Raw genomic sequence first — 11808 nt, forward strand, 5'->3', positions numbered from 1 at the left:
GTTTGTTCGTCGACTTACTGGAGAACGTATGAAGAGTCGGTGTGTGACACCTACGGTCAAGCATGGTGGAGGGTCGGTTATGGTGTGGGGATGTTTTGCGGGTGATAAAGTCGGTGATCTAATGCGAATTAATGGAACATTAAAGAAGGAAGGATATCGCAGGATACTGATCGACAATGCAGTTCAATCTGGCAAGAGGCTTATTGGTCGTGGGTTTGTTCTGCAGCAGGACAATGACCCCAAACATTCTTCTAAATTGTGTAGAGGGTATGTCAATAGAAAAGAGAAATGTGGGGAAATGAAAAATATGATTTGGCCAAGTCAGTCACCAGACTTAAATCCCTTTGAACTGTTATGGGATGAACTTGACAGGGAAGTCCGAAAACTGAGGTCAACTAATGTTGAAGAGCTATGGAATAATTTGCAGAGCTGTTGGACTGCAATATCTACACAAAAACTACAAAATCTTATTTCCAGAATGCCAAGAGTTTGTGCAGCTGTTCGGAGGGCAAAGGGTGGATACTTTGAAGAAACTAAAATATAAACCATATTGTATTCTAACCAATGATAGAGAAAATATATATTTTGTTGATCTATTTCGTTTTTACGATGTGTTTGTACATTGAAATAAAGTATCTAGTTTTGTGCATAGGTGATCGAAAACTTTTGACTGGTAGTGTAAATGAAGTTTTCTTAAGTAAGTTTCAGATTTTTCTGTGTTCTTTGGGTGGGGTCTTTTTTTTTATTATTCTGTAATTTCCTTCTTAAAAAAAGGTCGTTTTTTTTTGACATAGTCTTCCTCGTCTAAGATGACTGTAGTATTTCCTTTGTCCGATTGTGTAACTATGAGATTATTGGTTTTTATTTTCTCTTTTAATTGGTTGATTAGTTGGTATTGGGAAGGGTTATTGTTTGGTTTGTTTTTCTGGTTGTTAATTAGTTTTGTTAATTTACTTTTTTTGGCTTCATATCTAATTTCATCCTATTGTTGTGTGGGGAGTTTACTAATGGTAACTAGAGTGTTTAATTCTTCGTATCTGGATTGCAGATTCCAATTAAATTTTGGGTCTCTGCTCAATATTTCTATTTCAGTTTCATTGAAAGTTATCTTAGAAATATTTACAATGGGGAGGGGTGGAGGGGGGGTTGTGTTGAAACTGTTCATTGAGAACCTCATTGTTTGTGTTGGAAACAGATGTGGTGCCTTTCTCATTTAACTTAGGCAATGTGGAGTGAATATGTCTAGCGTGCGTTTGTTTTCAGGTTACCTATTTTCTTGTTGAGATTGTCCAGTTTCTTAATGGAAATGTTTTCTATTTTGTAAAGTGTGTGGCTGAGAAAGTCATCCCAATAAGTTGATGGAAGATGTCCCCATTCACTAGAGACGGATACACAATATTTTCAAAACATTTTATAATACACTACATTTACAATAAAAAAAATTAAAGTAGATTAAGAGCAGTCACTCAGATAACGAAACCCTCAAACAGCACTGGTAGCGTCGGATTCAGAGCTACTGCTGTTAATGTTTCTGCTGATGGAATTGTCACATAAGTTAATGAACAGCATTTCCACTCAAATTTCTACAATTCTGTCCATTCACGAGCACTCATTTTCAGTTTTCTTCACTTGATTATATTCTTGGAATGTATTGTATTTGGACACTAATATTCAACCAAAAATCAATGAAAATAGGAAAAAAATCAGTCACTTCAGCTGCTCTGAAGGTTGCTTGAGAAAGTGGAATAGATTTCCTTTCACTTTACTTCTATCACAGAATGAAAAAACTTTAGAAATCGCATTTTTCTGTCCGCTACTCTTGGCTCACTTGGCCATCTCTACAGTAAAGTGCAGGTGATAAAAGCGGGCAGAGAGACAGGGAATTGGTAGTTGTAATCCTCTCTGGGACTTGTGATTTGTTTGTCGCACAGTAACTTTTATTAGTGAACCTTGACGTTAAACATCCCTGATTATCACATTTTGGTTTGTATAAGATAGGAAACCTCTCTCTGATATTTTAGTTTATCATTGTTTGATATGTTCTCGTAGTTACTTTCAAGACAAAATACAGACATGTACCCTACATGGGAGAAGTTGACAATAGCATTTTTTCTGCAGATCCTCAGGAAGTGGCGATCCTCAAGAAAGAGTGGTTCAACAACTGGTACAAGCTCCGGACATACTACGCAGCATCTCTAGCAGCTCATGTGCCAGTACATGTAAGTAGAATACCCATCCATGTCACGCTTATTCACACGTCTATTTTAAAACATTTAATTATTGCTTACTTATAATATTGCCAACGGCTGTAGCTGTGTTGAAACACCGGATCCCGTGAGATCTCCGAAGTTAAGCAACATTGGGCGTGGTCAGGAGTTGGATGGGTTGCCACGCGGTGTTGGTGGGGGGTAAGGGAATGGAGGAGCGGAAAGGAACTGGCCACCCTACTGCACGTAAACTCCGGCTCAGGAACACCTCTGCGGAGGTTCGGACCTACCTTCGGGCAGAATAACCCTTACCTTACCTATAATATTGGTGGTGGTGGTGATCATTGATTCAAGGATCAGCTGATACAGATGTTGATTCCCATAGGGAACCTGAAATATTTGTCCTGAATGAGTAAATTTATAATACCAACTAGCTGATGTACCTGTGCTTCGCTACGGAATTCTACACTGTATACAGAATTCTAGGTTAGGTAGTGTACACGTTGTGAGCAACATTGTATTATATTGCATAGCACTTAACATTACCCTAGAAATGCGACAGGTGAGTCTCCAACCGTACTTTCTCATATGAAGACTGGGTTAGGGAATTTTTATTGTAATGGTAGACACTCACTCTCCACCTGTCATTTTACATCCACAGAAAGACTGACGTAGTAGTTTTCCCAACTGAAATGAACATACGTCATTACAATGACGTCAGTAGGAATGGCGCGATTGAAAGCAATGCTTTAGTATGAAATACTCGATCAAATGAAAAACCACACGTTCTCACTTTTAACAAACAGTACTACGCTGCCGATCTAAGAGTCCAAAGTTCCAAAGCTGGATTGACCAAGCCGCAGACAGCCGTGATCCGTGAACACACGTAGTCTTATTTTGGCCGGGGGGGGGTATCGAACAGTGGAGATTCCCAGGGCAAAAACTAGGTATGAACTTTTACTAATCTGTTTCCTAGGAGTACCCAACGAGTTGGAAAATCTTAATTCACTACACTACCGGCGGAAAAATATACCTGAATCAGAGGCAAATTTTTCCTCTAAGTCAGGAGAAACCCCTTCTTCACTGCTAATTTGGAATAAAATGCATATAGAATTTAATAAAAGTGAAGAAGGAGAAGGAGAAGGAGAAGAAGGAGAAGGAGAAGGAGAAGAAGAACTTTTCAGGGTTGAATTTTCAGTTGTTTAGTGAATTGTGGGCTATAATTTGGAATAGCCCTAAATTGTTATTCTAGACCGGGTGGTAGTACTACTACTACTACTACTACTACTACTACTACTACTACTACTACTACTAAGTCAGCCTCTGCCTTAAGTATGCATACTGCTCATTCAAAACAGCGAGTTAGAGTAGGGATGAAATAGCTGGAATAGTATGATGAACCAGTGTGTTGCGTACCAGCAGTACGGTATCAGAAAATGTATGAACCAGAGAAAAGCTAAAGAATAAAGTTTTCTAACTTCCCAGCAATTTCCCGCCAATATTGTCAGACTGTTATACTCGGTACGCAGCAGTAATCACTTCTGAGTTGAGAGGCTGCATAAGAGACAAAGAACATCACAACAAACACTGCTCAAAGTACTGTAATGTTATGGTTGATCAATGTTATGCACTTTTGATATTGTAGGCCTTCACATTTAGTTTTCTTCCAACTCTGAAATACCACTCTTACCATAGTCGGTACGGTAATACTGAATAAAACATAAATGATCGGAAATTGTATTCTCTATAACTTTTGTTATGTAATACTTTTCGATAACACCAATAACATAGGTATTTAGAAATTACAGTTTAGGTGCTTTCCCCTAAAGTACAATTTCATCCAGGGTGAATAAATTTGTTTATAGCTTAGACTGTTGTTTCTTATTCCCCGACTCTACATACCGATTTTCATTAAATTCTGTTCAGCCATTTTCTCGTGACTTGGCGTTGATATGGACTTAGCAGCAAAATTACAAATTCATGAATATCTGTGTTAGGCCAGATGTGCCGTGTGTCATATAAAGTAGCCGTGTTGAATTGAAATATGTAATTAAGGGCGTAGTAATGCGTATTGCAGAGCACTGAGTTGAGTTTGAGGCCTATTGATTGTATAATGAACAGAGCATTGATTTGCGGCGTTAATGTGTGTCCCCCGATATATTAGAATCTCTCAGGCAAGAATTAAGAATCCAATTAGCTGATGTCATCTCTTGCGAGGCAGGCCGTCACATTGCTGGAGAATTAAGTGTCAGAAAATGTATGATACGACGTGCAAGCTTTGGGAAGGCATTCTTTCTGATTATATTAGACATGTTTGTGAAATTAATAACTGGTTCGATAGAAGGCAATTCGGTTTTAGGAAAGGTTATTCCACTGAAGCTCAACTTGTAGGATTCCAGCAAGATATAGCAGATATCTTGGATTCTGGAGGTCAAATGGACTGTATCGCGATTGACATGTCTAAAGCATTTGATAGGGTGGATCATGGGAGACTACTGGCAAAAATGAGTGCAATTGGACTAGACAAAAGAGTGACTGAATGGGTTGCTATATTTCTAGAAAATAGATCTCAGAGAGTTAGAGTAGGTGAAGCTTTGTCTGACCCTGTAATAGTTGAGAGGGGAGTTCCTCAGGGCAGTGTTATCGGACCTTTGTTTTCTTATATATATAAATGATATGAGTAAAGGAGTGGAATCGGATGTAAGGCTTTTTGCGGATGATGTTATTCTCTATAGAGTGATAAATAAGTTACAAGATTGTGAGCAACTGCAACGTGACCTCGAAAATATTGTGAGATGGACAGCAGACAATGGTATGTTGATAAACGGGGCTAAAAGTCAGGTTGTGAGTTTCACAAATAGGAAAAGTCCTCTCAGTTTTAATTACTGCGTTGATGGGGTGAAAGTTCCTTTCGGGGATCATTGTAAGTATCTAGGTGTTAATATAAGGAAAGATCTTCACTGGGGTAATCACATAAATGGAATTGTAAATAAAGGGTACCGATCTCTGCACATGGTTATGAGGGTGTTTAGGGGTTGTAGTAAGGATGTAAAGGAGAGTGCATATAAGTCTCTGGTAAGACCCCAACTAGAGTATGATTCCAGTGTATGGGACCCTCACCAGGATTACCTGATTCAAGAACTGGAAAAAATCCAAAGAAAAGCAGCTCGATTTGTTCTGGGTGATTTCCAACAAAAGAGTAGCGTTACAAAAATGTTGCAATGTTTGGGTTGGGAAGAATTGAGAGAAAGAAGACGAGCTGCTCGACTAAGTGGTATGTTCCGAGCTGTCAGCGGAGAGATGGCGTGGAATGACATTAGTAGACGAATAGGTTTGAATGGCGTCTATAAAAGTAGGAAAGATCACAATATGAAGATAAAGTTGGAATTCAAGAGGACAAACTGGGGCAAATATTCATTTATAGGAAGGGGAGTTAGGGATTGGAATAACTTATCAAAAATCAGATCAAAAATTAGATGGATGGCTTTTCCGGCGTTTGCTCTATTAACCAGCGTTTCGTCTTAGGTCTGACACTAGACTCTTCAGAGTGGGATGTGTCAGACCCTACCCACTGACGCTGGGGTGTATGCAGGTGAACTTATCAGAAGCTTATTTATGAAGCACAGTCTGATAACTGCATACGGGAGATAAAACTCCACAATGGAATTAATGCCCGCCTAGCAATTCCAAATGGAAATTCTAAGTTCCCATGGAGGGAATTAGATTCTTTTCCACCAATAGAGCATATCAAAAATCAGATCAAAAATTAGATGGATGGCTTTTCCGGCGTTTGCTCTATTAACCAGCGTTTCGTCTTAGGTCTGACACTAGACTCTTCAGAGTGGGATGTGTCAGACCCTGCCCACTGACGCTGGGGTGTATGCAGGTGAACTTATCAGAAGCTTATTTATGAAGCACAGTCTGATAACTGCATACGGGAGATAAAACTCCACAATGGAATTAATGCCCGCCTAGCAATTCCAAATGGAATTTGGAATTTGGGTAGGGTCTGACACATCCCACTCTGAAGAGTCTAGTGTCAGACCTAAGACGAAACGCTGGTTAATAGAGCAAACGCCGGAAAAGCCATCCATCTAATTTTTGATCTGATTTTTGATATGCTCTATTGGTGGAAAAGAATCTAATTCCCTCCATGGGAACTTAGAATTTCCATTTGGAATTGCTAGGCGGGCATTAATTCCATTGTGGAGTTTTATCTCCCGTATGCAGTTATCAGACTGTGCTTCATAAATAAGCTTCTGATAAGTTCACCTGCATACACCCCAGCGTCAGTGGGTAGGGTCTGACACATCCCACTCTGAAGAGTCTAGTGTCAGACCTAAGACGAAACGCTGGTTAATAGAGCAAACGCCGGAAAAGCCATCCATCTAATTTTTGATCTGATTTTTGATATGCTCTATTGGTGGAAAAGAATCTAATTCCCTCCATGGGAACTTAGAATTTCCATTTGGAATAACTTACCAAGGGAGACGTTCAATAAATTTCCAATTTCTTTGAAATCATTTAGTAAAAGGCTAGGAAAGCAACAGATAGGGAATCTGCCACCTGGGCGACTGCCCTAAATGCAGATCAGTATTGTGATATTGATTGTGATTGTGTTATCATAGCCAGTATGGTAAAAATGTATAAGACATAAATGATCGGAAATTTAATTTTATATAACTTTAGTTATGCATTATTTATCGATAGGACCACTAATTATGTAAATATTTGAGAATTAAATTTGGGCGGGTGGGCAGTTCTTTTTAAATTCTGATCAATGTACAGACAAAACTCTTATTTTATATATATAGATATAGTTGGTCCGTTATTGGACATTATAAATTTTCCAGCTAACTCATTCCTGGTTGCCCGAGTTTCACCCCAGTGCGCTAAATTGGGCTCATCAGTTGGTAAATAGCACACCTACCAATATGCATGGCTAGTGCATACCGTGGAGGCCACTGATGGCCAGGCAGGCATCAATTTTTGAAAATGAGACAGTCTCTCATAGTGCATTGGCTCTGCCAGTGTCTTGATATAGTACTTCTGAAGTACCTCAGATATGGTGGTACATCCCAACCCATTGCTTGTAGTTCCATACATACATATCCCACATCGTTCCATCTTAAGCGATGGGTCGGTAAACGAGGCTTCTCCACCAGTTGCGGTCCCTGAACTTCTCTCCTTTTTCAATGCTTTCCAAAGTATGTCCTCTTTGTTGAATGTCAATCTCCACCATGTACTTGTACCTGAGTCTTGGTTGCCCTCTTGGTCTTTTGTCTTCAAGTTTTAGATCGTATATATTTTTTTTTTTTTGGTAATCTGTTATCACCCATGCGTCGCATATGTCCATACCATCTCAATCGCTGCACTGTTATTTTGTCCTGCAGTCTTACAACTTGAGCCTGCTTGCGGATTTCCTCATTACGGACTCTGTCCCTCTGAGTTTTGCCGATCATGCTACGGACAAATTTCATTTCTGCTGCCTGGATTCTACTAACATCTTTGTTTCTCATGGTCCATGTTTCGCAACCATAGGTCAGGATTGGTATGTAATAAGTTTCATGTATGACTCTCTTACATTTTGTTGGTATTTTCTTGTTCCATATTATGTCTTTAACTATTTTGTAAAATTTGCTACCTGCCTGAATTCTGTGGGAAATTTCCTTATTTATAGAACCAGTGTTAGAGATAACACTTCCAAGATATTTGAATTGATGGTTCATCTGTAGCTGTTTCCCCTCCATTTCAATGTGTCCCATTGGTTGCCTGTATCTCTTCATGACCATAACCTCACTTTTCTCTTGGCTGAAGATGAGTCCATATTCTTTAGCAGATTCTGTCCAGGAGTTTATTTGTCTTTGAAGGTCTTCTTTAGAGTCTCCCCACAAGCATATATCATCCGCGAACAACATAACTTCATTTTCTTACCTCCAATGGTTTGGTGAACTTTTCTCTGGATCTCGTTCATCACAGTGATGAAAAGAAGAGACAGAACACCACCCTGTCTTAACCCAGATTTTATATCAAAAGTTTGTCATTCCTACAGGTGTTTTGACTTTACTTTGGGTATCTTCATACAAATTCTTGATCCGGTGTATCGTGTCATCCTGTCATCATTGCTTGTAGTATACCCCCGGAATAGTATAAATTCCAGCTACTTTTCTACTTTACAACTTTTGTATCTTATTGTAAATGTTTTTCTAATGAAGTATTGAAATTTATATGTGATAATTGTCACCTCCTCTACCTGGACATTATCCTTGTAACCAACAATCTATATGTTATACGGGATGTCGCAGGAGGAGTGGTCAATATTCAGGGATATAATGGGAACGATCATTTGAAGTAAAAAGCCTTCATATGGACACATGCCCCATTCCAAATGGCACATTGAAAGTAAATTAGTTTTTGGGCTTGTGGCATGCAAGTATGCGTCATACCCACCTGACCTGACGTTTCATTCTTGACCAGCCTCTTTGCTGAGGATGCCTCTGCCATTGAACTAGCCCGTTGAACGCGCGGTCGTCCATGGTGAGTTGTGAGTGAAATATTGCTAGGGATTGAGAGTGTATTGGGGAGAATCATCGGTTAACTGTTTGTACACACGCTGGCTAAAACACCACACATCTACGCTAATGAATAATATGCAGATATGGTGTATGGTTACGGCTTCTGTGATGGTAGTGCTCCTGCTGCTGGCGAAGAATACCGTCGGCACTTTCAGACACGTCGAATTCCCGATCGTAGTGTCGACCAGGGTTTTCAGCACATTTTGTGAAACCAGTATTCTTCCAAGTTCCCACTTTTGTTCTAAACGTGTAGTTGAACAGCAGAGTACTCCTATTACCAGCACACGGAGACTTTCTGCACTGACGAACACTTGTGTGGCGTACATTACATGCGGAAGACTTGAACCCATTTCAAACCTTCAAGAGGTTGGGTTGGTAAGACGCATGTGCACGCCTTAAGCCAAAAACATTAAATATATTCGATCTCGCAAACCATTCGGAATAGGGCGTATGTCCATGTGAAGTTTTTGCTTCAAACGATCGTTCCTGTCTTTTTCGCGAATATTGATCATTCCTCCTGAATCACACTGTATGAAGGACAATGCACTCATTCATTCATTCATTCACTCACTCATAAATGCCTACATTCAAAATTTAACTTTATCCAGCTAAAAAAGGGATCGCTGTGATATGGTGGATCGATTCGATAAGAGTGCAAGAAGACTAAACCTGGACTGGACAAAATGAGAGAGAGAGAGAGAGAGAGAGAGAGAGAGAGAGAGAGAGAGAGATATCTCTCTCTGCCCCGACCAGCAAAAGCTGGATAAGAAAGGGTTTAAAAGATTTTGATATTAAAGGGTTAAAATGGGGGTATATTCAAAATTTAACTTTAGTGATTTTCTTGGCCTTCAAGTAAAATACTTCAAACATTTTTTAAGTCTTGATACAAGGGGTGCAAATACTGTAGTAACAAAAAATTTCTTTCAAAAAATAATGTACCAAATGCTTTGCAATGAAATGAGATGTAAACGGCATTCTTGCTACTTCCTTAATGACGGCTTATTCAGGATAAGTATACTAGGGTGTTAATAGAAAAATGATTTTATAAAGTGGTCACTACATCGATCCTATTTGATGATGCAAGGGCCGTTTATAGACGACATATTTTGGCGGTGGTTAGATTGCAGAAGACTGTTTCATGTCAACTTTCAAAGTGTAAGGTCATATTCACATGGAATTTTACTGCTAGATTCAGAAGAGAGTTCAGTTTTTACAAATTTAGTTTGTGAAGATGAAAAGGAAGCACATCTAAGGTATTCTAACTATCTCGGCGTTAAGCAGGAATTAGTCTAGAAACAAGGAATGTTCCAATTGAAACAATTGCGAGCGAAGCCACAACGCATAGTGCTAGTCTTTACATACTGCTGACAGAACACTTCTCATACACCCTCCCCTTATTCATTAATGATTCCTAGAATATCCTTCTTGGAACCTGTCTCTGCCTTAAAGTACCTGCACATACCTTCCCATTTTTCACCAAAATTTCTGATTGGTAATTATGTTTGCAATCATGTTGTCCTTATCCGATTTGTTTACTTCGTTCAGTTTCCTAAGAAGTTTCTTCAATCTCTCCTTACTTCCACAATCATTCCTAATTATTTCTATCCTTAGTCTCTTTAGTTTATTATATAGCAGATCTTTACCATTCCTTACTAATAGTACCTTTAAACATACATACCAGTTTTCACATTCCTCAACAGTAACAGACTATTTCCATTTTCCACAGATTATAATCTGCCTGTCTTAACAGTATGGCACTGCCTAATAGTTACAACCTTCCCTTCTATTGCATTTATTTTTAACTTCAACTAAGCTTACAATTATATTGATTAACACATTAATATTTCAGCTTAAGCAGTCAATACTCAAGACTGCTTTGCCTAGAAGCCACACAGGTTATATTAAGCTTAAAACTAAAATGACATGCAGTTTAATATTTCAGCTTCAGCTGTCAATACTAACACTACTATTTTGCTCTAGATGTCGACACAGATTATTATAAAAGGACCTACTGTTAAATGTTTCAGCTTACCTTCTGCCTCATCTTCTGTTCCATCGCGTACTTCATGACTTCACAGATCCCCGATGTGTGGCGCTTCTCCATGTTCTACTTCATCTGTGTGCTCACCACGCTGGCTGCGGAGGGCGCCGGTCTGGGGCTGGGCTCCACCTTCCTCAAGGACACCATTGTATGTACTCTACCTCTGTGCTGTGAGGTGTTTAGTTGCCTTATGCGAAAAACAGTGTTTTTGAATGCCATTTAATGTTGACTGAAAATATGGTATTAGTGTTCCATTTTAACTGATTAATTTTGTCTGAAATCGCACAGAAAAATTCTTTGTGCTTTCTTTTAGAGTTTTCTTCCAGTTCTCAACTCATGTAATCATGGCGAGGGTCTGTCCCATACACTGGAACTATACTTTAGTTGTATTCTTACCCGAGACTTGTATGCCCTCTCCTTTACATCTTTACTTCAACCCCTAAATATGCTCATAACCACATGAACAGATCTGTAACCTTCATTTTCGACCTCATTAATGTGAAGAACTTTCCTTGTAACATCTAGGAACTTACAGCAGTCCCCATGAGGTCCACTCACTCCATCAACAAGGTAATTAAAACTGAAGGGACTTTCTCCCCATAAGTCACAAATGGCACAACAATACTACCCTGCACAATTTAGTTAAACATCAGTGCTGTTCGACCACTGCTGTTATTAAGTTAATTACTTATAATGTGTACAAAACTAGTCTTTTAAAAGAGCATTTATTCATAAATTATAATCAGCTGTCACTTGCTTCACAGTAACTGAGGGATGTACTGTCTACAAGCAGTTTGCAGGACCTGTCTGAGAGTTTACGCCCAATGTGTCGGGATATTTTAATATCACAAAATAGTCATTTAAATCTCCTTAAATCTTTTTTGGATCACATATATTGAGAAATTCCACAATATTTTTACTTTTCTTTTTTACTTTTTGTTAACAATGTGAATACACATGATTATTACATGCTGAACAATTTTAA

General features: G+C 38.9%; 1 protein-coding gene across 2 annotated transcripts in view; it reads left to right on the top strand.

The window, feature by feature from the left end:
• Window positions 1-11808, top strand: part of LOC136881214 (ATP-binding cassette sub-family G member 1) — a 470255-nt gene that overhangs the window by 450294 nt on the left and 8153 nt on the right. For both annotated transcript variants that reach the window (XM_068229117.1, XM_067153940.2), the window contains 2 exons: window positions 2119-2219; window positions 10810-10971. In XM_068229117.1, the coding sequence (XP_068085218.1) occupies window positions 2119-2219; window positions 10810-10971 (263 nt within the window). The remainder of the gene's footprint in view (window positions 1-2118; window positions 2220-10809; window positions 10972-11808) is intronic.

Source organism: Anabrus simplex, chromosome 9 (assembly GCF_040414725.1).
Source record: "Anabrus simplex isolate iqAnaSimp1 chromosome 9, ASM4041472v1, whole genome shotgun sequence".
NCBI lineage: Eukaryota > Metazoa > Arthropoda > Insecta > Orthoptera > Tettigoniidae > Anabrus > Anabrus simplex.